This window comes from Ictidomys tridecemlineatus, chromosome 4, assembly GCF_052094955.1.
Source record: "Ictidomys tridecemlineatus isolate mIctTri1 chromosome 4, mIctTri1.hap1, whole genome shotgun sequence".
NCBI lineage: Eukaryota > Metazoa > Chordata > Mammalia > Rodentia > Sciuridae > Ictidomys > Ictidomys tridecemlineatus.
This window is the reverse complement of record NC_135480.1, coordinates 187988991-188015710: the sequence shown is the minus strand read 5'-3', so window position 1 is coordinate 188015710 and position 26720 is coordinate 187988991. Positions and strand designations below refer to the sequence as shown.

The 26720-nt window shown below is 36.7% G+C and overlaps 1 protein-coding gene across 2 annotated transcripts in view; it reads left to right on the top strand.

The window, feature by feature from the left end:
* The window catches only part of Svep1 (sushi, von Willebrand factor type A, EGF and pentraxin domain containing 1), a 170754-nt gene that overhangs the window by 18157 nt on the left and 125877 nt on the right, over positions 1 to 26720 (top strand). For both annotated transcript variants that reach the window (XM_078047940.1, XM_078047939.1), the window contains exons 2-3: positions 8862 to 9117; positions 12254 to 12430. In XM_078047940.1, coding sequence (XP_077904066.1) covers positions 8862 to 9117; positions 12254 to 12430 — 433 coding nt within the window. The remainder of the gene's footprint in view (positions 1 to 8861; positions 9118 to 12253; positions 12431 to 26720) is intronic.

Here is a 26720-nt window from a genome sequence, read left to right as displayed (position 1 = left end):
GTGTAGGATTTACCATGTCAACTGAAATTATTTCATAAAGTTATTTATAATGATATTAATAATAGAGTTTAATTTGATTTTTATCTGGTAGCAAATTAGTGATTTGCTTTTTTAAGATTGATATGTCATTTGGCATCATAGTTTCATTTGGATTCTGAGGACTTGACTTTTGCTATCCAGATTTTCTTGATTCCCCATGGGTTTAGAGAATGGATGGTGAAAGCTGGCATGAATGGAAATTTGTTTGGTCCTTGCGTGTTGTTCTATCGTTTTTTTTTTTTTTGTTTTTTTTTACAGTCTGGATTCAGTCTGCTACTCATCAACTCCTGTGCACACCATTTTCCAATTTGATATACTGTCCCTATGGGTGCATATCAAAATGATCTATGTCCATGTTTAATAACTAAAGCATGTATGTGGGTGGAAGAACTCTGTAACCATAAATCTGAGACTAAGTTCCTCTTTGACCCTCTGGTTCTCTGATTTGGCTCGCCTGTCATAAATAGCCTAAATGTTACTCAAGCCAACATTTTTTCCCCTTCTAGAATTTCAGTCTATGAAGCCTGAGTAAATACTTAAAATAAATGAGACGTATTAAACATGATTCATTTGAAATTACAAGATAAATGGGAAAGCTCAGTTACTGCAGAGCACACTTCCCACTTATAGTTTCGACGTTATTTTGTTTGTTTGTTTGGTTTCAGTTAATGTTTCTTTTGTATCATCAAATAATGCAACTAGAAGTCCCTAGCATAGCACCTGGCATATAACAGTGATCCAATATGGATTTGATGAAATAAGTATATATGTGATATTTATGAGTTTTCATTTCATGATTGCAGAACAAAATTTACCTTAACCACAATTTTTGGACCCGAATTTATTTTTTTATTCTGTATGTTGGACAGATAGCTAATGAAAATGGTGGCATTTGTTTATTTGTTCATTCACTGGTTTCATAGTCATTTTTATCATCAATAGCATAAGGGTTAAGGTCCCGTCCTGCAAGAGAGTACATTGCAAACAAGGTTGGGATATAGTCAGACACATAGCTTTAACTATAATTATATGGCTTTGGTGAAATGGAACATGAGTGGGAGCAATGAGGAGGGTTTGTTTTGTGCACATTAGAAGATTTTAGAAAAGTTTAAAAGAGGATCAAACTTTTATCTAAATTCTGAATAACTACTAAAAGGTAGAGGCAGATAATACTGGAAGATTCCTTGCATTCTTGGAAAATAGTCTTTTTTTAAAAACAGTTGGGCATGCCTTCCATTATTTTAATATAGATAATTTATCATATTATTCCTATATTTTTGTTTACTAAAAAACCTAGCATTTTGGGCCAGGTGTGGTGGCGCATGCCTGCAATCCCAGGGGCTCAGGAGGCTTAGACAGTAGGATCCCACGTTCAAAGGCAGCCTCAGCAAAAGCAAGGTGCTAAGCAACTCAGTGAGATCCTGTCTCCAAATAAAATACAAAATAGGGATGGGGATGTGGCTCAGTGGTCAAGTGCCCCTAAATTCCATCCCTAATAGGCACCCCCAGCAAAAAAAGGTTATTACCTTTTTTACTTTAGGACAATAATTGTGTTGCGATGATTGTGTTGTAAAGTTAGACTTAGTCATTTTAATCCAGTTTGAGAAATAAGCTTTATCATATAAAAGGGAAAGGTATTTGAATATTATTTGAATTCAGTTTGATGGTATTTATTTAGAATTATTTTGTCAGTGAGATTGGTCAACAACTTTCTATACTAAAATTTTGGCTAACTTTTATGGTTTGCATTTCTGACGTTTTATCTCTTATGAACAATGTGGATTTCCAAGTTGTTCACTCTATTTTGAGTTTCCCTGCATTATTTTCTTATCAAATCCTTCTCCTCGTGTACATCTCTCTTTTCATCTTAGCCTATTCTCTTTCTGTGGATTTCAGTTCTTGTTCTCATAGAGGCTCTGAATTTCTAAATTCTAGTGATACAAGCATCATTTCATTATGCTTATTTTCTTCCTATTTCAGTATTAAATGATGTCCTCTTCTAAATCCTCAAATTGATTTTGCATTGATTGGATTTACAGAATATTTTCATAGGCCTGCTCTAGACATTTTTTTTTTTAAATCTGAGTATGAGGCTACTATGATCTTGACCTACACTATCCAGTCTTCTAGCCACTAGCCACGTTTGTCTACTTAAATCTAAATTAATTGAAATTATTAAATAAAATTATGAATTTAGTACTTCATTTGCAACAGACTCGTTTCAAATGCTCCATAGTCACATGTGGCAAGTGACCACTGTATTGAGCTTAATAGATAACCTGTCAATCATCACAGAAAGTTCTGTTGGACAGTGTTGACCTGAGCCCTCTTCTTTAAACAAACACAGCATGTGGCTTATTTTTAACTTCTTTTGATGAACATTTGGGTAAGTTATCAGTTCATTTTAATAATCATAATAGATAACAAATTTTACACTCATGGGTTCCAACACTTATTTTACTCGCTTATTTATCATTTGCTGCAAACACTTTGGCTATACTTTTTTATTCGTGGATGAAGGAAAAACAGAAGGAAAAGAAAGAAAAACCTTCCACTCTATTTGACTTCTTTGAATATTTCTGTTTGATAAAATATAGAATGTAAGATAAAGTATAAGATTTCACTCTGAAAAGCAGAACTAATTCCTAGAAAGCGTTAATTACATGCACTTGACATGAATAAATAAAACACTGAACTGGAGATGAGAAATAAGGGGATAGACAACAAACTGAAATTAAAACAAAACTGGCCGAAAACTGGAAGGAATAAAGAAGAGAACTGAGCAAGATAGAGAAATATTATGCCAGGAAAAATAAAGTTCAATACCAAGGGTAATTCTAAACCAGAAGTAGAAGGGAAGAAAATACCCTTCCACAAAACCAATACAGACATGGAAGAAAAGCTTGAGATATGGCTACCAGATCCAAAAGAAAGTAGGATTAACTTCTTTTTCCATAAATAATTTTAAAAAATATAAAACAATGAATCTCTCTTGAATTGAAAAACATAAATATTCAAATTAAAACTTTAACTATGATAACAGATGAAGATTAGTGAAATTCTAGAATGTGAAAGGTGAGGAAAATATTGTAAGTTCTGATGCCTTGCTTGTCCTTAACATTTCCTAACAAAGAAAAGAATATGTGAAAATAAGTTGGAAGTTTACTAATTTTCTGCTCCTTGGTAAGTAGCTTGAAAGAATTGCAGTGGATATTAGGTCACAGTAACAATTTCTGTAAAAGAGAGCTAATTACCTTCTCTAGTTAGTATTCCTCATCAAGACTGGTGACAGTGGGCAACTGCAGCTAAGGCCATGTCGTAGTTGACATTCTCTCTGCATGGAGTTTAATTATTGCAGGCCAAGAGCAAATCCTGTCCCCATTCCAGACTTGTTGTGACCTCTGACTTTCTTCTTAAGACCATTTTTCAAAACAGCTCTCTTGTGGCCTGACTCGGGGTGGGGGTGGAGGTACAGTCTTGTGTAATGGTGATGGATCTTGGTTGTTAGAACGCTGTTACACAATCCTGCATTTTTATCATTCTAATGACTTTTGCTGGACTTACTCCCCTGCCAGATATTTATACAAGCTCATCAGGGACTTGATACAATACAGATGGTGATAACCTTTTGCCATACAAAGTCCATGTTGAATTTTTCTTTGCCAGCAAAGCATTTGCCTCATTCACTATTCTGAACCAGAAATTTTCTGTTTCTGAAATGCCTCAGCCAGGATAGCAGATGATGTAAACTATTTCAGGAACACTGGAAAGAAAAGGGCCAAGCTTGTACCACGTTCCACAAACATTACCACAGAACCATTTACTTCTTCAGTCTTGGTATAAAAAAAAAAAAGTCCTTATTGGATTATGTTTTAATTCAAGCATGATGAAGCACAAAGTTGGGGGGACTGTGAATTATTTTCAGTAAATCATCCACCCCTCCCCTATCTTTAAAGAACATTCCAAACCCAGATCTTGTGTAATTCTTTGCTTGAACTACTAGTCCTGCCATTCTTCTTGCTATTTTAAGCTTAATATATCTGTTTTGCCAACAGATCTAATGGTTCCTGTAAATACTGACCAGTTCTCTGTAAGAAGGGAAGGAAAATAGAATCACAGCTTGGAGTGTTCTGTGTATAACGTATAGTATAGGAAGAAATCTCTGTTTAATCCTAACTTGGATGTTAAGGAATGTTATTGACATGAGCTAAGATTGATATTCCAAGAGAGCATTTATTTCAGAAGGACAATAAAGGCACAAAAAGAAAATTTTACCTTTCTTATATACAACTGTGTGAAACATCACACACACAGGTGCACACAGAATAGTAATTTACCTTAAAATGTGGTTTACCTGAAAATGTTTCTTTTAAGGTAAACTACTATTCTCTGCAGACCCATTCACTCAACTAACTCTCTCCAGTGTCTTAAGTGTTTATTCACTCCATTTTTTCATTAGTTCATTCATCAAATAGATATTTATGAGCACATACTCTTTGCCAGACACTATCAAGAATACCATACTGAAAGCCAGGCGTGGTAGCCTATGTCTGTAACTCCAGCTACTTAGCAGGGTGAGGCAGGAGGAGAGGATTGCAAGATCAAAGTCAGCTTCAGCAACTTAGGGAGACGCTGTCTCAAAATGAAATTTAAGGGAAAGGAGCTGGGGATGTAGCTCAGGGGGAGAGTACTCACCTGGCATGCACAAGAACCTGGATTTTGTTCTCAGTATTGCTGAAATACCTTGTTAAAAAGAAATTTTACATTTCCCCCCTCTTCTCCTTTCCATTATTAGTATCACTTTTCAGTGTCTTGATGATTGTTAACTCCCATGACCTTGTAGAAGAGACATAATTCATAGTAAGCACAAGTGGAATGTAGAATGTCCATGGAGGTGAGATTACGCCTGCTGAGTGGAGCAGCTAGAAGGAAAAAGAATTCATTATTTAATCAAGAACAAGGACATGGAAGCACAGCTTGCACATCTTATTAAAACTGGGACTTACCCTTGGAATATGGGAAAGGATGATTTCAAATACAAATTAAATAACGTCTTACTTCATGTCCTCTATATCAGATCATTGGACTTTTACCCAGAGATGGTACTGAATGAAAAATAACAAATATATGTGTGAGTGTTTGTGTATTTCGGTTCATTCTGATTATTGTTTATATTATAGGACTCCCCACCCCAATGTATACTAACTAAAAATGTAAATATATGAAAATGTAAATATGTAAAAATGTAAATATATACATACATACACAGGAGACTCTTCTGGCTAGTTCCTGGCCTCTCTGGTCAACCCTGGATAAGTCTTTTAACAGCTTCTTGGTTTTCTGTCATAAAAGCCTGTTGAAGCTCATGTTGTCCATTTCTCACCTGAACCTGAAATAAACCATTTCTTCAAGAATTCCTGGCTCCTTCTGGTGGGCAGAGACATTTGGGGACAATCATCAGGGCTTTAAAGATGCTTCTTTCTACTGAGGCTGGTCCTTGCTTCTGTTTTTGTGGATATGTTCCAATGTGTCTTTGGAATGGATTCCTAGAAGTGGGTTATTGGGTCAAATGATGAGATAGGAAAATTTTAATGAAGAATGTTATAAGACAATTCTCAAGCTCAATTGGAAAAGAAACATTTTAAGGTAAACCACAAACATTTTGAGAGAGAGAAAAAAAAAAGATGAGTATTTTCTTTACCAGATATGAAAAAAAAAATACTACAAAACTATAGCACCTGAAAACATTTTTGATATTGGCCGAAAACAGACAAGTAGGTTAAAAAACAAAAACAAAACAAACAAACAAACAAAAAAACCAGACTACAACCAAGGAAAGAATGAATAAATCAGAAAATCATTTTGCAAAAATTAGTTATCCAGATAAATAAAAATAAAGGTAAAATTAATACCAAAGGGGAAAAAACTTTGAATTTAGGAATTTTTTTAAAAAACTAAATATTCATATAATATACAAGTGAATATCTTAGCAAATTGTGGGGGGAAGTTTTCTAAAGCAAGATACAGGAGGTAGGGATGATTACAAGATTTTGACCCAAGCAGCTGGAAAAACTGCTGAGGTATGGGTTTCTCTTTATGGATATTTATTGACCATCTTCTCTTTGTTAGGCAGTATTCTAGATTCTGGATATTGAGGAATTGAAAAAAAAAATGGATAAAAATAACAGCCTTCAAGGAAGTCACATTTGGAGCAAAGCCCAGGCCTTCATTGAAGCTATTCTTGCCCTTGAAATTCTGGGCCTACCACTTCTGAATATCTTTGCGTGTCTTTTAACACAAAGGTGTTATGTAAAGCAATCTTTTTCTCTTCCATCCCTGATATTCTTCCTTGTAAATATGTGAGAAGGCAGTGTTCCAAAAGATATTTTCTACCTACCTTTCAAGATATCCCAACATTCAATCAGGAATAGATGTTGTGTATAAAAGATAAAATATGTCACTATCTGCTGTTGAACAATTTTTATAAAAAAAAAATCTCTATTTTCCTGACGTTACAATTTGAAACTCTAATACACCTGATGACGAAAACTCTAGGTCTTTGCAAGAAGGTTCAAAAATCAGTTTCTCAAATACTTTTGTAAACTGAGTCGCATTCAGGATTCTTTCTCTTCCTCCCCAAAGTCAAGTGAAAGCCCTGGCGCTTATGCAGAGCTGCTTATGGGGTGCTCTCCTCTCAGCACTGACATGTTCTGCCCTTCCGTCTTCTATGGTGTACAATTATCTCATCACTGGTCCTGACGGTCATCGTTGGACATTGGCACATTCATTGGCTAGTTTTGTAGACCTTTGGTGCCCCTGGGACTCCCTGGACCTCTTCATATTGATGTGACCAGAGAGAGATGCATCTCCATCTGGCTTTGGCTCACATGGTCCATGGCGCCATCCCTTGCCAAACACATGGATCTTAATATGATGTTGACTTCTCTCTTCCATACCCCTTTAGGAATATGGAGGACTCATCAGGTCTTCTCTCTTTTAACACCTACATAGTTGTGCTCCATTGTCCCATGTCATCATGATCAAGGGCACTACTGTGGGACAGCCAGTATCCTGAACAGCCCAATAGACAGAGAACCTATGAATCCCTATGCCTAGGGGGTTGTTAAGTGATCACCTCTTCTTCTGTGACTGAGTTGGGGGTTGGAGAAATTGGTGGAGAATTCAAGATCTCCCAGCAATGTCTAACATCTCTTGTTCTCTAATTCTTTCCCTCTCCCTGTCCTCAGAGATTCATTTCTTGTCTGAAGGGTAAAAAGAAATCTCATACTTATTAAGAATTTATCCCAAATCCTGGCCTTCATCAAAAGGCATCTTTTTAAACTCTGAAAACTAAGACTTGTGAAACTGTTGCCTGGGCCCCTTGTTTCCATATTTAGGGGCTGTCCTTTAACATCTTGCACATTATTCTGTCACACAAACTGCCTTCTGTGCCCATCTTCACCATGTTCCCATCTGTGCTGGTTTTCCTGGATCTCACTTGGTTTTATAGAAGGAGCGGGATGAAGTGTTCGAATACCTCTTGTCAAACTGCTGGCTTTCCAGATGTTTTCTGGAGTCACTTTTAGTTTAATTTATTTTAAGTTCAAGTTTAACATCTTTAACTATAACTCACAGGCACAAATGAAATTTCAAGTAAGGCTTATTGAATTATAATACTTAATATTGAGTGTACACAAAAGGAAATTGCTTTCTACAGATGTGAATTGTACAATCTGAGGGAATCTGGATCCTATAGTGAGTCTGGCCCCTGAAGTGAATTGAATCAGACTTATTGTTAAGTCACAGTACCTCTTTTTTAATTTCTATAAAGCTTAGGATACAATTGCTGCTCTTCCTGTCTACCTACTGGAAAACATGCGGAGTTTCTTGAATTACTATCTAATAAACATGAATGCCTTCTAAGCAATTGCCAGAAAACACACCCTGGCACTTCTTTACCTTTCCGATCCAATTCTAATGAAAATCATCGAAGGTGAATTGGAAACAATGCCAGAATCACCTCTAGAGCTCTCAGCCTTTATGTTTTGATGTTACAGTAAGTACATCAACGGCAAAAAATAGAATGCCTGTTTAAAAGGTTTTTTTTTTTTCTTCCATCTGTGGAGAAGGAATAGCATATAACATTGTAAAACAGAATTCGCTTGTCCTAAAATAATAAATCCCAGGGTAGGATTTAGTGAATCAATGTTTTCTCATGAAGATAGGACACCGCCAAAAACAGCGGATTTTATGCTAATACTGGGTGGTCCAGAAGAGATGGAGTATTGAATCCATTCTACATTTTTGAAGGAGCCATGGAAAAACAAATATAGAAGCAGGTCAGCCATTATTAACTCTGGAAAAGACACTCTGCTAAAATTTCTTCCCATTAGGCTTTAAGGGTTCATCATGCAGAGGTTTAGATGGATGCCTAGAGAAGTAGACATAGAGAGAAGTACTAGGACTCAGATTTGATTGATATTACGAGAGCCTGAAAATCAATAAAAGACAGCCTAACAATAAATAATAACATTCATTTAAAAATTCATCCCATAAACACTTGTTGCTCTTCATCAGTGAGCTCCATAGAGAGGATGATGATGATACATCTTAAACACTTTTGTGGTATATTGTGTTTCTGTGGAAGACCATGGTAGACTCTGGTCTGGGTCTGTTTCGGTTTTACTCTCACTGAGCAGGGCTTCCCTTCCTCCACGATGTGAAATGCTAATGATCTTCTCAAGTGTGCTCTTCCATAAGAAGGGAGCACGTAGTGAGCAACATAATGCAATCTCAGACTGATGCTCCCTGTTTCTTTACAGAAAATTCTTAGTCATTCCAGAGAAAACTCCACCAAAGTTATATTTCTCATCACTGATGGATATTCCAATGGAGGAGATCCCAGGCCAATTGCAGCATCACTGAGAGATTTTGGTGTGGAGATCTTCACTTTTGGCATATGGCAAGGAAACATTCGGGAACTCAATGATATGGCTTCTACCCCGAAGGAGGAACACTGCTACCTGCTTCACAGTTTTGAAGAATTGGAGGCTTTAGCACGCCGGGCGTTGCATGAAGGTAATGGAGCCTAATGTCTAACAAAGGTGCCTTGAAGTGGGGTTTCCCCTCTCACTGCCTGATGTTATATCAAACCCTTCTAAGGTTCTTGCTGAGCGTGATGCCCATGTGTGCTTTGGCTATCACAAGTTGTGCTGAACCTCATAGAGATGACATTCTGAACTGCAACAAGAGAAGTTGTTTTGTTTTCTTTCTTAACAGCTGTGATATATTTTCACTAGAATATCCATATGCTCCCACCTAGAACCATTAGAATCATTAGTGGAGTGAACTGAGGTGTGTTTGGAGGCCACACACAGAGTAGGAAGTCTTGACTTAGATCTCATTTGCAGTTATCTCGACAGATGAAGTAAACATTCAGAGACTTGCACAGTGACTCTCAAAAGAATGTTTCCAGGAATACACATGAAGATATAGGGACGATGAATACTAAACACACATTTCTTGACCTGACAATTTGAAGATAAATATGTTTTGGTATAAGCTTAATTGTGGTCAACCTTAAAAGGGAAGAAAATCAGCAAATGCCCTCATTAGAGTTCTTTGTACACCATGTACAAGAATGTGCAGTTGTATAAGAGGAGTTAGATGAATGTTCCCGTCATCCTATGGGCATGTGTCTTGGTGAGCCAGGAGATGAGAATGCAGACTGCAAAGAGAAGACAGGGTGTCTGGCAAAGTGGCAAATTAGGCTTGGTCCTTGCAGGGGTCCATACGCAGGTCTCATTTCAGGGGAAAACCAGGGCCACACAAGATTCCAGCCAATTAATGATGCTCATAATAAACAGGTTAGCCTACTGTGGTGCAATTTCAGGCTGCAGTTATTTAAAAAACAAAACAAAACAAAACAAAACAAAAAAAACCTCTCTGAGAGGACACTGGTAAAAGATTTTGAAAACTAGAATCTCAGTGAAATGGGCCAAGACTTGGGTCAGGGTTTAGAAGCAGCAGGAAATTAGGCTTGGAAGTAAAGAAGTTTGCATTTAAATTCTGAGCCTATGACTTAATGAAGTCTAGATTTGAAGGGTGAAGTCTGAAAAGTCTAGTGTGCCTGGATTTGAATTCCTGTTTTGTCACCTGCTGGCTAACTGGTTTTTGACAATGTCTATTTTCTATACTTCTTAGGTTTCTTATTATTAGAATATAGGCAATGAGACAATGCATACTTCATAGATTTGTCATAAGAAATAAATGCATTAGTACATACAAAATTATTAGAAAGTTACTGCTGGCTCCAAAACTATCCATTGTAATTATGTCTTAGTTATTACTTATTAAATATCAATATTGATAATTAATAATTCTTTATCTTGGGCAATTTATTTAACAACTGTGAGCTTCAATTTTATATCCTATCAAAAATGGAGAATATTATAGTATGGACCACATAATTTTTTTTCCAGAGGATTAAAACAAAATACTTAAACTTCACCTTGTTATTTATTGTATAAATGAGATTGTGATGACCTTTGTTTCTCCTTTTCTCCAGGGAAAGCAATGTGTTAGGTGGCAGCATAGGGCAGCTGTACTTGGAAACAGTGGCTGAGACTAGATGAGGACATGAGGTCATAGGTGTTGTTAGAAACCAGTGTTATAGAGGACGAATCTCTAATCTGTCTTCTAAGACTGGTGCCTTTTGCATCAATATGAATTGACCAGAAACTAAGTAGGATGGAGCTTCCAAGGAAAGGGTTGTGGATTCTGTAACGCAACAGCTTTAAAAGCCAGTATGTTGTTTACACTAAAATCTAGAATGCATAATACTTTGGTAGATTTCCCATATCTGGTAAGAAGAAACCCTGTTTTTATTAGAAAGACATGATTAGATCAGAGGCCATGAGCTTCTTTCCCTTGGCTTTATAATCTCTAAAGCTACTTTTATTTTGGACAGATCCACTTTTTATGTCGAAATTGTCTATGTTTCTAGCCATGCTCAATAGACCTACAGAATAATAGCTTTATTTCATATTAAATTCTTCCATTTGTTTCTCTCCCAGATTTGAACGCTACAGCACCAATCCTCCTTGACACTTAAGTTTTTCCTGCTTCCTAAGTTGTTCTCTGTAAAATAAACCTATGACCCAATGTGTCAGAACCAAGTCTTCGGGGCCCCTGTCATAGGTCTTTCACTCACATCAGAGTATACTGGGTAGATTTTAATGTGGTGCCTGGCCTCTTCCTTGTTCTGGCCTCTTCCCCTTGTGGCTGAAGTCTTCCTTTTACATCGCCCCTATTTGTTACTCATTTTGTTATACATGGAAACAGACACTCCATCATTGAGAACATCATCAGTCTCTTTCCCAGGTATGCATTTGCAATCTCTGTGTCTTGGGACACTCGGTCACTTGAGTTCCTGCTACAGGCCCATCCCTATATCTGGACCTTACACTCTGGACCTAAATGGACTTACTGCTTGCCCCATTCCTGGCATCCATTCCTGACCTGTCATGTTTGACCTTCCCCTGCCTTGTTAAGTCACTTTTGAAACTGCTCTGCTCAAGCTGGTGGGCATGGCTCATGTAATCAGAATGGTCTCTGTTAACATTAACATGTATCAATGTATTTAAATTTGAGACACAGACCAGATCCTGGTTTTATCACTTAGCTTATGTGGTGCTCTTCTTTAAGTCTTTAATCAAATAGCAAAGTGATGGAATTTAATCTAAAGTCAGTAGCTCACAATCAACATCCTTATTCAACAGTCAGAATTGCAGTTTTACTTCTAACTTGAACAAGGAACTTGGGTATCTGGTTACTGCAGTCTGACCTCATTCTGAGGCGGTGCAACACTGCTGGTTTGGAAGCCAGGAGGATGACCTGAGGAACTGACTGTGTTACTTCCTGCTGCATCTGGAGATTCGTCTCCAAAGTACTTAATTTCTGCCTGACCCTGAGTGGCCCTGAGAACTTATGATGAGGTTCCAGACTGAAATAACTTAACTGGCTGAAACAAATTCCCAGAGCGTGGTAGCAAATAACACACATTTATATTTGGGTGAGAGTAGAGAGCAAGGAAGCGATTAGACTGATGAGAAAAAGATATTGTCTCCAGCTTGCATTTGAATTTTTGAGACTAAAGAATGTAACATTCAATTGTCAATCACTTTTTAATTGCCCTGTCATATGTTTTTGATAGATCTACCTACTGGGAGTTTTATTCAAGAGGACATGTCCCACTGCTCATACCTCTGTGAAGCTGGAAAAGACTGCTGTGACCGAATGGCAAGCTGTAAATGTGGGACACATACAGGTCAATTTGAATGCATCTGTGAAAAGGGTTATTATGGAAAAGGTCTACAGTATGAGTGTACAGGTGAGTTTCCAGTTGGTGTATAACAGTATCAGTTGCCTGTTGTGCAACAAGTGATCCCTAAACTTCGTGGCTTAAAATACTGTTTTTTATTTATTTGTTTGTTTGTTTTTGAACCCAGGGGTGCTTAACCATTGAGCCACATCCCCAGCTCTTTTTTTTTATGTTCAAACAAGGCCTTACTAAGTTGCTGAGGGCCTTGAGTAATTGCTGAGGCTGGCTTTGAACTTGTGATCCTCCTGTGCCTGCCAAAATAATGTATCTATGGCTCATGAGTGTGGATCATTTGGGCAGCTCCTTTAGCTCTTTTGGTTTTAGCTGCTGTGAATCATGATTTTGCCCTCAGCTATGTCTAGAGTAGGCTGCCCTCCAGATCTCAGCTGACTTCAATGTCAGCAGTCAGCTGACTGTAGACTGGTCTGAAGTGGCCTGGTCTGGGACAAGGAGACTATCCTCCCTGAGGCCTTTCATACCCCATAGCCCAGGCTTACTCACAGGGCCATGTCAGGATATCAGGAGGAAGTCCTCTGCAAGGATAGGTTCAGAATTGGAAGGAGGAAGATTTGATGTCTTTTGCCATTAATCTACTAGCCAAATCTGTTCCATAGGAACCTACACCAAAATATGTCTCAGTCTTTCTACGAGATTGTAACCAGTGGGATTCCATTCCCTGATCTGCATATATCTTGCTAAATTGTCATGAAAAATGCAACATTCCGGACTCTTTGCAAGCCTCCCCAAAAGGGCATCAGAAAGTTCCAAAGGGCTGGACACGACTATCCATGCCTATAATTCCAGCAGCTTTGGAGGCTGAGACAGGAGTATCTCAAGTTCAAAGTCACCCTCAGCAACTTAGTGAGGCTCTCAGCAACTTGGCAAGACCCTATCTCATAAAAAAAAAAAAAAAAAAAAAAAAAAAACAGGCTGGGAATGTGGCTCAGTGGTTAAGAGCCTCTGGGTTCAATCCCTTGTATGGAAAAAAAAAAGTTCCCAAAATGCTATGATTTCAAAATGGAATTTACATTGTCAACTTTTGTAAATTTTCCTTTTCTAAAGTTTCTTACAAAAACGTCTTCTTATTTTATTAGAGAGGCATTCTTAATGATTCTCATGCTCTATGTTATATTTTAGGAAGTATTTAATATTTAAAAGCAGCCTGTGGTTTTTCCATGTTAGACAGTATTTTATTTATTCTGTTTTCACCTAAAAAGCAATGTTGTTTTTTTAAAATAACTTACAGATTTTCCATGATTTTTTTGTTTTGGAAAACTGTATTCCCATGGAAATGACACTCATCAGGGAAATGTGGGAGCAGTAGGTTTGGTTTTCTCAGTGCCATGCAGCTGCTCCCTACTAGTTCATGTGAATATTATTTCATTCTGGCATTTGATAGGTAGCCAGCTCTGCAGCCCAGAAACATGGTCCTCTCTCTATTCAATATGTTTTCTTCCTTTATTCGTTCTTCTTATGGGACATTTCTTCTTGTATCATTATTTTACTCTCTTTTATTCTCATTGTCCCTCTTCTCATTTCTCTTAAATTCTTCTTCCTCCCATGACTTTGATCCCAACTAGCAGATCCTTGCCTGGTCTGACCATCCGTGTTCACCCAGCAGAATCTCTCTTTTCTTGGCCCTGCTCCCACCCACCCAGCAGGATTTCTCACTTAGGCAGTAAAGGGAGGAGAGATCAACCCAACTGCCTCTGAGTTGGCACAGTGCCTCCTCTTGTTTTTCCCTCCCCTTGAATCTTCCCACACTCCCATCAACAGCTTGGCGCTCTCCCCAACACGCCCTCCCTGACTCCTCCCATCCTAGCCCACCAAATGCAGGCAGAAAATCTCATTTTCTTTGCTGGAAGCTGCAGTCAGCATGTAAGCCTTCCGTGTGGTCCTAGGCTGAACTGTTTCCTGCCAACAAGCCACCGTCATCAGCCTCAGCCACTGTGTGCCCCAGCCTCCATTCTACAGCTCTAGGATCTTGCATCCCAGGGGATAAGCTGGAGAGGTGGGGGAGTGAGGGGAAGCGCAATTCACAAACCTGCTGCCCCTAGTTACCCAAATAGCTTTGGCTGCCACCAGTAGCACATTCCAGGCTGAAAGGCGCAGCAGTCCATAAGATGTGGGAGGTTGGGTGGGCCTGTCAAGAGAGCATCAGTAGAGAGATCAGAGGCCTTCTGCTGCCCGTTGCAGCCAAGAATACCACACATAAAAGGATTAGCTTTTCCATTCTTTCTCTTAGCTTAGTAAGCCTCAGCTTAACACTTTCTGACATACAAGATCTAAATCAGAGTTGCTCCAATGTAAATGTTCATCTTGTCGTCTTCAGTATTTGCTTCCAAGAGAATTTTCCTTTGCTGCCCCTGAAGGAGGACCCTGTCATTATTAGGAATGACTCCATTCTGCTCCTCTGGCCTGCTCACTCTCTGAGTCCTTGCCAGTTTGTCTCAAATTCCAGCAAAGCCTGTGGGCTTACCTCCTGTGATAAGAACCAAAGCAACCCCTTAAACAGGAGCAATCATCTCTTGACAGGAACTGAACTACCTCTCCAGAAGTAACGATTTCCCATGATCCCCCAGGGCTGCATAGAACCAGACCTGAGATGATGATTAACCAGACCACAGTTAGACCAAGACAGCTTCCTGTACTCTTCCCTAATTCTTCCTTGTGTAATCCTGAAGTTCCCACCAGAACCCCGAGGACAAGGCCTAGATTCTAGTTCCCCTGTCCTTTTCTCTATGGCCAAACTGGACAAATTCCTTTCCTGCTTTACCACCATTCATCTCTTTGATTGGTCTCTCAAGGTGGCAGGTGACCACATCTGGTCTTTTGATACCCCCAGAATCGGGCCTCTGGCCTAGGACTCTGGTAGCAATTAAGAAAAGTGGTTTTGGAGCTCCAAGATGTCTACTGTGTCTGTAGTTGCAGGAGGTAGCGCTGTTGCTGGCTTCTCTGGCATCCTAGGAGCTAAGAGAAAATAAGTAAATTAGGTTCTTCCTGTGGCATGAAATGTTCACTACCAGATTCATCTTTCTGAAAGGCAAAAAACAATGTTAGCTCTAAATCATCCAGTACTGAAAACCTGGAAGCAGTGAGCCTCTTTTAGAATCCATTTAGTCAATGAACGTTTCTGAAGAACATTCTCCATGTCTAGCCCCTATGAGGCACTAGTTAGTGATTCCATCATGAGCCCACAGGCATGGTCTCTACCTTCTTGGAATTTACAATATAACCACATAAATCAATTTGCAATTGCAAACTATGACATGTGCTATCAAATAAAAATGCTTGCACTATCAAGAACAGGCTCCAGGGAAGGCTAAAGGGATTCTAAGCTGAGATCAGAAAGATGAGGAGGCCGAGGCTATTTTATTACTCAATAGGAGGAGGTCAGTTTTCATTCTGAACATTTGGAATGCTAAGCATTTTTCATCATCTTAGAAACAATGTCTTTCAAAAGTAGATAGTTTCTTTCTAGAGCCAGCAAGAACCTTAGAGATTATCTGCTTTAAACCCCTCATTCTGCAAGAGGAAATTGGAGCCTCAAGAAAAATGAGTTTTTTGCCCAAGATGACATATTCAGTTATCAGCAGAACCCAGGGAGGGACCCAGGGCACTTTGCTCTAAGTCCTATGTTATTTTCAAGATACCACACTACTTATTTTTCCATTTTTGAAAATAATCTCTTATGCACATTGTCATTCAGAGACTAACCATGGAACTGTTTTCAAAATTTGTAAAAATATAGAAAGATCTGGTTCACATTCAGTCTCTGCTGGTTATAAACCATGTGACTTTAGGCAACTTATTGTCTTCTGTAAAATGGACTTATATTTAAATAGATACATACATAAATACACATATATCTATATGCATATATATCTATGTAGATTGATGTAGATATGTAAAGATTATGTATATAGATTTATATACATATGCATCTACATAAATAATTGTGTGTTTGCATATGCACATGTGTGTTGGTAAATGGTTGGGTTAACTGAGAGAACTGGCAAAGAAAACTGTTGCTTTCATTTCCAGCTCTGTTACTAGTATTACTTTTTTCATCCTTCACCTTTAACAGGCTCTTAGGCAATCATGGCAATGATGATGATGTCAATGGTGACAAAAGCAATAACTGATAATGATATTTAAAATAGCAAACATTACATGACAATGACTATGTGCAAGACACTTTTCCAAACATTGATATTGGTTAACTCATTTAATCTTCCTAATAACTCTCTGGAGTGTTGTTCTATTTTAGAAATAAGGAGACTGAAAGTTTGAGAGGTTAAGTAATTTATCCAGGGTCATGCAGCTAGAAGAGCTGAGATATGAGCCAGTCTTCTGGCTCCAAGATCTACATCTAGCTCTAGAGAGAGATGCTGAATAAATATACTCACAGTTAAAAATACAATTTTGAATTCAAAGCGTTAGCTGGCCCCTAATGAGGTCATCAATATTTGATCATCTGTAGAATAGCAACTTCATATGATTCAATATAGTACTAGGAAGGAAAAGACAGAATGAATTACATAAAATACATATCTTGTCATGCCACACTCCTGCTTAATGCTTTTAAATGATGGCCCATTCATAGAACAAACTCAAGCTCCTTAGCATGACATAGAGGCTTTGTGTGATTTGACCTCTCCTTTACCTTTGAGTTAAAAGCTACAACTAGTTGCAATTCCTTCCAAATACCATGCCTTTCATTCCTCAGACCTTGATTCAAGATCTGGCTCCTTTTCTCACCACATCTGTCTACTGTCTTTGTTCTTAATCCCTCAGACAAACAAGTCTAATAGGCAGTGGCTTCCTGATACATTTTGTATTCCACTTCCTACCTTCAGAGCCTATAGTAAGTGCTCAAGAAAAAAAAAATAAAAACGGATGCAGGCAAGAAGTTGACTTTAATACCAGAATCTTCAATGAAGAGAAATTCATCATTTAAATTTTAGGCAATTCAAGGTTTCCATGTCTGCCTTGGGCACCACAGAATCCCTAGCACAAAAACATATGCTAGGACAATTTCTTTTAAATGCACTTGATTTAAATGAAAGCAAAATATTTACATTTTTATTAAGCTCTGCCAACAATAAATTAAGTACAGTATACAGTTGATTTACTAGAATAGTCACTTTAAGATGAATGGATCATCAAATTAGTTGTGAATAACCAGTGAGCTCTTGTAAATCCAAGGAGTTGCAGCTGTTCTGGATTTCCCCTGAGGGGATTTGACAGACACAGAGTACAGAGACAACAGGCATCTTGAGGACATTGCTTCTCTGCAGATTGACTTCCTTTCAGTGAGCTAGGAATGAGCGGATTGAAAATTATAGCTGGATAGTGCCCAACGGTGAGGCCCAGATCATTTGAGCCAAAGCTCCAGTTGTATTATTTTTCATCCAAGGAAGTTACACTATAGATATAGAAACACTGGAATATTTATGTGGGGATCTCTTGTTACAACATACACAAATGCACATGAATTCCCACCCCCACCCTTCATGCACACATACTTTTTCCTGTCTGAAGATTATATCATTTCTTTGGAAAGAAGAGAGGAGAAAGAGCTCTAGAAATTCTTGAATGGAAACCAAAACATTTGGCAGTATTGTTCTCTAAGCAGAGCTTAGCTGATTTTCCTCCCCCAAAATATCCCCAATGGTACCAAATAAAGGATTTGTAAGATGTAAGGAATTTGTACAATGTTTTATGCTTGCTTTGCTTTTTACGAGGGCATATTGCCAGCCAGCATGTTGATACTGGTTCTCATCAACTCAAGGAGGAGGATCTCTAACTTGCTGCCTAGAATCAGGGAGTTTACTCTCTTTTCCACTGAGGTAGGTGGGTATTCGACCATGATGATAAATGTTCCTGTCTATCACATTTGTTACAGAAACACACAAAACTGGAACATTGGTGTGAAGCATCACAAACCCCAAAGTCAGCATATTGTGCTGTTTAGATAGACTCACAAAAGTATAGCCAGTAGCTTAAAATTGTCAAGGTAAGCATGTGACCAATTTCTCTTTATCATTGTAAGGTCGTAGTCTCCTCTTCTTTTCCCTGGCCTCATTATAAGTGGCTCTTTCCGGGGACAAAGAAAAACGTCAAACATCTACAAATCATGGTCTTCAAACATTTTTACTCATGTAACCTATTCCTCCCTCCAAATATATTTTTTTTGATTATTTTTTTTAATTTTTTTATTGGTTGTTCAAAACATTACAAAGCTCATGACATATCATCTACCATACATTTGATTCAAGTGGGTTATGAACTCCCATTTTTTACCCCAAATACAAGTTGCAGAATCACTGAAAATTTATGGATCCCTCATTGGTTTTCAAGTGGCCATCTAAAACTTTTCAGTAGAATTTTAAAAGAAGACATTTCTATAATACTATATTGACATTTTAAAACAAAAGTATCATTTTCAAGTGTAGCCACTAAAATATAAGTATCATACATAATTTGATTTCTTTAAGTATTCATTTGTGAGTAAGCACTTTTTAATGCAGAAATTTTGAAACTTCTTATTTTCATAGTTTTATTCCATTTCTACCATACAATTATTTTCTATGCAACATATTTTCATATCCCAAAACCTTCTATCGATCTCATCCTTGTGCTTCTCTGCCATATAATCTTTGGATATAAACTAAAATAAATATTTAAATTTTCTATGACAAAAACTACTACTAGATTGAGTTATCATCATAATTGTTATTTTGTATAATTTGTCAAACATTATACATTTGATACTAATGATGCAAAAAATACTATTGCAAATTCATCTTTTAATGAGATGGATCATTAATTAGTTTATGTACCCGTGGATTTTTATTATTCATTTTCACATCAAGAGAATTTATGGCACCAATTTGATTTCTTTACTGTTTTTATTGTTATGGATTTTATGCTGAAATCTTCATATAAATATGTAAATGGAATGTGAAAGAGTTAAGTCAATGTCACTCAATTCTTGGAGTTCCTCCTGAGTTAGATGACAAAAACTACACCAGTTATCTGTAATTAGAAAAGTATGGTAAATCATCTGCTAGCTAACAATTTCCTTGGATCCTTTTTAATTTTATTGAAATTGAGGAATTGGAAAACTTTTGACTTGCAAAAGGAATTGATACTCAACTGTTACCATTATTCACTTTCTCAATTTTGGGGACCCCCCCCCCCACACACAGAGCTTTACTAAGCTTAAAAGACTTAGTAAAGCGCTCATGAAAGGACCTCTTGTTGGTTTCAGTTACACAAAACAAGTTCTAGAAATCTGTTCTATGACAGTTTCTCTAGTTGAGAAAATCTTCTTGGAAGCCTGCCTTGATTAAAAGGTTTCAAGCTATCAAGATTTTGAACCATGCTATAGGTTTCTCATCTTTGGGCAATGCACTTACGATTTAGAAGGGGTAATTTCTTTGGGGGGGAAAAAAAAAGACATGCTATTGGGAAAAGGCACCATAGACACTTTCTCAAGCCCATTCATCAATTTAGGTAGATATGAATATGATGGAGGTTCTGGAAACTAAATCTCTTAAAAATGATCCATGGCACATCCACATGCCAAAGTCTTTTCCTACTTATATTCTGTATTTGCAAAACTGGAATCAGTTTTAAGGATACAAGGTTTTCCTGATGTCATTCAACTATAAAGAGGTGGAGTTAACCTGCAGACCCAGATCTCTCTGACCCCGGAGTTCTTTCAGTTATTTGCAATCCATCCAAAGCACTCACTGTGCAATCATGATCCATCAAAGAAATGATCCAGAAACATTTTGCTGCTCTTTCCAGGTTACATTTAAAATAAACAGTTGCTTCTAAGTCATAACTTAACATCCCCATTGTTTGTTTCCATGGGGTCTATGAGGAATTGATTCACTACATTAGAGGATTAGCCAAGTTTCTATGGTAGCCAATGTTAACAGTTTAAAAATGAGAGCCCACACTAGAGGTAATTGGGCTATGATTGTTCAAACTGCAAGTTCTGAGAAATCATGATGTGCCTTGTAGTAACGCTGAGCGCTGGTGATGCTGAGATATACATGATTCAGTCCTTATGCCACTGTGAGTCCATAAATAAGTTATTGACAACAGTTAGTGGCACAAGTCTTGGTTCTGACACTCACTGTGTTTATTCCTGGGAAAATTTTTTGATCTCTCCGGACCTTAGTTTCCTTATCTAAAAAAAAAAAATAGAGTCAATAATAGTAGGATCATTGGAAAAAAGAAAATAAGATCTTGTGTACTAAATCACCTGCATGCAGTAAGCACTTGATTAAATTAGACTCCAGTGGTGGTTCTGAACAGGGAGAGATTCCCCCACCCCTGCTGCCCCCGCTGCCCCCAGGATGTTTAACAATATCTACAATTGATTTTGGTTGTCACAGCTGGTAAGAGTTACTGGTATCTGGTGGGTAGTATCAAGGGATGGTGAAGATGTCCTATGATACACCATGTAGCCCCAACAAGTTCCAAATGTCAATAGTAAAAACCCCAATCTATGTTAACAGATTAAATTAATGCATTAAAATAACAATCAAAAAATAGCACTGTATCTCTTTTTAAACAGTTTGAGAAGAAACATCAAAGCCATGTAATTCTATTAGGGCTGAATGAGTGCTGGGGTGTGATCATGGCAGCATCTTTCGCTTCAGCCACCCCAAGCTGCTGTGGCTGCTTCAACACTTCCATACCTGTACATTTTTCTTCCCTTTGCTTAGAATATCCATTTCTTGTCTCTGTGGTTCTTGTCACTTCTTTTAGATTTATGACAAACCTGTTTCTCCAAAGGAGACTTTACTCTCCTTCCTTCCTTCCTCCATAGATTTCTCATCTAGACACAATTAGATCTAGATATTTTGGTTCTCTGAAACATCTTCTCTCTGCACACTTACTATACAGTATTATAATTTGGGGAAAGTTTTTCTTCTTTAACATTCTGTGAATTCATTTAAAGCAGTATTGTGCCTCTTTTAATTTTGATGTCCTCTGCTGCACCACACCTGGAGTAAGCATTAATACATTTTTGGTGAATGAACGAATAAAGTGAGTTTATGTTCAGATACTAGGATCACAGCATATGGAAACTCTGCTTGGTTCTCAATTTCCTGGGAATTTTCCATCCCTTGTATGGAGAAGCAAAGGTGAACAAGTCTAGTGACCCTGAGAAGCACTGGCTTAGTATCAAAGTAAGCCATCTGGAAGGCCGAGTTCAACAGTAGGAAGTGCCTAATCACACATTTCTCTCTTTCATGTTACCCACTTACTGAGACTGTTGCCAAATTTACTCCAAAAACCTTATGTGCGTGTGTGTGTGCGTGTGTGTATGTGTGTGTGTGTGTGCACACATGCACACAAGCCTGTGTGTGCTTTTAAAGCTATTTGCATATTTTTATTGATGGTTTGAGGTAGTGTTTTGCAGGGTATGGTAGATTTTTTTTTTTTTTTTTTACCATTTAAGCAATCATTTAACAAATACACACAGCCAACCATTATTACAATGATAACAGTTGGAGGGGTGTCTCCATTAAAACTTGAAGTTAAAATCTGGCCAAAAAATGGAAGCAGTAATATGAAAATAAATCATAACTGTATATAACAAGCTATAGGAAAAAATATAGACATTATATTTGATCTACTTAAGCCTAAAATCATGAGAATTAATTAAGCAAGAATACTGTATGTCCTTATTTGATATTTAAAACAAAAATAAAGTTGTTTTTTATTATTATATGCTATATTATTGTTCACCTGGAAAAGCCAAAGGAGACAACTAAAACCCCAGGCATTAATAGAACAGATTTGGAAGATAACAACATAAGTAATTTAAAATCAAAATTTTCTATGAAGAAACATTAGTATTTAAAATGTTATCAAATTCCATTAATACTAACCAGAAAAAAATATATTTACTATGAATAATTTGAAAGAGAATTGAATGACACTCATAAGGAGCTGTAAAATTTTATTGAAATGATATATGAATAAGAATGCCAATTCATGCATTGCCCCTTCCAGTCATAGTACTTAATGTACTTTTCATCATATTCTCTTCCACACGTCCAGGTGTCTATAAAGCAGTGATTAGCCTTCCTCTGTAGTGACAAGATCCACAAATCTCCAAAATGTAGTTGTTCTGCCTTGGCTATTTCTGAATGTACCTAGAAATTTTGCTTCTCAGTCTTCTATTATTTAATTTTTTTTCATTATACTTTTTTCTTTCAAGATAATTGTAGAGTCACATGAAGTTTTGAAAAATCATATGAGAAATCCCCTATATCCTTTTCCTGTATTTTTTTTTAATGTTAACATCTTACAAAATTAGTGTGTGCTATCAACACTAAGATGTTGACATTGATCCAGAAATTTTTTTTTTCTGGTATCATTGAACCCAAGGGTGCTTAATCACAGAGACACATCCCCAGACCTTTTTATGTTTTGAGACAGGGTCTCACTAAGTTGTTCCTGGTCTCACTAAATTGCTGAGGCTGGTTACGAACTTGAGATTCTCCTGCCTCAGCCTCCAAAGCCTCTGCCGTGGGCCACTGCACCCAGTGATCTAGAACCCTCTTGCCACCACAAGGATCACCTATGTTGCTCTTTTAGAGGCACAAACACTTTCCTCTGATTCCTCCACCCACTTCCCCCACTCACCTTTTGTAACCACTAATTTGTTCCGTTTCTATAATGTTGTCATTGAAAGGATGCTATATAAATGAAATCATGCAGAATGTAATACTTTGAGATTGGTTTTTTAATTTTGGCATAATTCTCTGGAAGTTCTTCCAGGTCGTTACATGTATCAGTCATTCATTTTATTGCTAAGTAGTATTTCATAATATAAACGTCTAACATCTTACTTATTTGCATGTTGAAGGACATGTGTGTTGTTTCCAGTTTGGTGCTTTTATGAATGAAGCTACTGTAAATATTTGCATACAGGATTTTATTTGAACACAAGTCTTTATGACACTGGGTTAAATTTATAGCAACAAATTTGTTGGGTTGGGTTGTGATATCCTATTTTGGTTTTAATTTTCATGTCCCCATTGACCAATAACTTTGAACATTTTTTCATATGTTTATTTGCCATCTGTATATCTTATTTATTGAACTGTCTGTTCATGTCTTTTGTCCATAGTCTGATTAGTTTCTTTTAAACTTATGAGAGCTCTTTATATATTATAGATTTTAATCATGTGTCAGATATGTGGTTTGCAAATACTTTCTTTCATTCTGTAGCTTATCTTATTTATTCTCTTAAGATGGTCATTTATAGCCAGGTACAGTGGCTCACATCTGTAATCCCAGTGATTTGAGAGGCTGCTGAGGCAGGAAGATTGCTAGTTCAAAGCCAGCCTCAGCAAAAGCAAGACACCTAGCAACTCAGTAAAACCCTGTCTCTAAATAAAATATAAAATAGGGCTGGGGATGTGGCTCAGTGGTTGAGAGCCCCTGAGTTCAATCCCTGGTACCCCCGCACCCCTCCCCCCTACACAAGATGGTCATTTATAGAGCAAAAAAAAGATTTTTGATGAAGTACCTTTTTTTTTTCCTTCAATTTTTTCCTTCTATGGATTGTGCTTTTGGTGTCAGGTCTAAGAACTCTTTACCTAGTCCTGGTTTCTGAAGATTTTATCCTATGTTTATTTCTACAAGTATTATAGTTTTACATTTATATTTAAGTCCATGATACTTAAATATCAATTATTTTATAAGATGTGAGACTTAAATAATGTTTAATTTTTGTACCAATGGTTAGTCAGTTTCTCTATACTATTTCTTGAAAAGACTATCGTTCCTCCACTGACTTGCTATTGTACCTTTGTTGAAAAATCAGTTGGATGTATTTGTGCATGTCTGTTTCTGAGTTCCCCTTCTGTTCCATTGATCTATCAATACCACAAAGTCTTGGTTGGCGTAGCTGTATAATAAGTCTTGAAACTGGGTGGACTGATTTCTTCTATTTTATTCTTCCTTATCAAAATTATATTAGGTATTCTAGACCTTTTTTCATGATAAATTTAGACTAATAGTCTACATCTACAAAAAAAAAATCCTGGTGTAATTCTCATTGGAATTGCCTTATATCTGTATAACAGTCTGAGAAGAATTGATATTTTTATTGTTGAAACTTTCAGCCCGTGAGCATTATGTTTGTTTATATCTTTGATTTCTTTTGTCAACATTGTGTAGTTTTCTAAACTATAAGTTCTGTATGTGTTTTGTTACATTTACACCTAAATGTCTCATTAGTTTTAAGCAATTATAAATTGTAAATGAATTTTGAATTTTAATTTCTACAAGTTCATTGTTAGTGTATAGAAATGCAATTGATCTTGTTTTCCTTGTATTCTGTAACCTTGCTTAGGTCACCTATTAGTTCCAGAAGGGTTTTTTTTGTTTTTAGTAGGTCCTTTGGAATTTTCTATAAGGAATCATGTCATTTGCAAATAGATAAAATTTTGCTTCTAACCTGTATGTCTTTTACTTGATTCTTTTGCCCTATTGTGCTGATAGAATTCCCAGAACTGTGATGAGTAAAGAACTACCTTGTCTTTTCATTCTTAAGTACAATGTTAGTTGTATGGTTTTGGAGTTGTTCCTGATCAAGTTGAAGAAAATTCCTATTGTTTCTGAGTTTTATCGTTAATGTATGATGAATTTTATTTGCTGAACTCTTTATGTATCAATTGACATATGATCTTGTGAATTTTCTTCTCTAGACTATTTATGTGATAGATTACATTTAATGATGTCCATGTATTGAACCAGCTTTGCATCCTTGGAATAAATCTCATTTGCTCATGACTTATAATTCATTTCATATATTGCTAAACTTTGTTTGCTAATCAAGAATTTTGTGTCTATATTCCTGAGAGATACTAAGCTGAAGGTTTTTTGTCTTTTATTTTTAATTTTTGGTACTTTCTCCATCTCCCTTAGTTATCAAGGTAATACTAGCTTGATAAAATGATCTGAGACATGTTCCCTCCTCTTCGTTTCTTGAAATGGTGCAGAAGTGATGTTAATTCTTTTTGGCAAGGGTTTGGTAAATATTTGTTAAAACTTTCCAGTGAAATATCCGGGCCTTGGACTTTTTTCTTTCTTCTCTTTTTTTCTTGGAAGTTTTTAAATTATGAATTTAATTTTCTTTTCTGATCTTTCTCAAGATTCTTGACACTTCAAGAATCAACTCAACTTAGATTATTTATTTGAAGTGTTTCCTTTTCTAAAAAATGCATTTAGTACTATAAATTTTCCTCCTAACTCACTTTATCTGGCACTAACATAACCACTTCCACTTTCTTTTAATGAATGTTTGCATAGTCTATTATTTTGGTTTGAATCTGCCTATAGTGTTACATTTGGAGATAATTTCTTATAAATAGCATATAGTTGGAGATATTTTAATCCATTCTGCCTATCTATATCTTCTAATTAGTGTATTTTTGCTATTTACATTTAATATAATTATTGATATGTTAGGGCTTAAGCGTTCCATTTAATTTTTTGTTTTCTACCTGTTCTGATTTTTGTCTCTTTGCTTACTTTTTCTGCCTTCCTGTGGGTGACTTGAATATTTTTCACAATTTCATTTTAATTTATCTTAATTTATTTAATTTTGTGCATCTTTGTTTAGTTTTTTTAATTGATAACTTTAGCTATTACATTATATATATATACCTCACATTCTATTGGTGGTATCATTTTATAGTTCAAGTCAAGCAGAGAAATCTTCTCTCTTAGGGCTGGAGACATGGCTTAGTTGGTAGAGTGCTTACCTTCCATGCACAGGCCCTAGGTTCAATCCCCAGCACCACAAAAAAAAAAAAAAACTTATCTTTCTTTAGTCTTTTGCATTTGTAATATAACTGTCTTAAATATTTTATCTACAAGCATATAGAACCTCATCAATGTTATAGTTTTCACACCAACCATCAAACAGAAGAGGAAGAAAATATATTGTATTTACTCATCATATTACTTACCATGTTTTTCCTTCCTTTTTGATGTTCTGAAGTTCCTTATTTTAAATTTTTTGTTTATTTGTCTTATTTTTGTTTAGAGAAGCCTCAAACAACTTTTCTAGGGCATATCTGCTAGTGGCAAATTCTCCGTTTTTCTTCACCTGATTGTGTCTTCATTTCCCCTTCATTCCTAATGGATGATGTCACTAAGTAGATGATTCCGGGTGGACAGTTTTCTCTTTCAACGTATCATCATTTTCTTCTGGCCACCGTGGTCTCTGACGAGAAATTTGCTATAATTA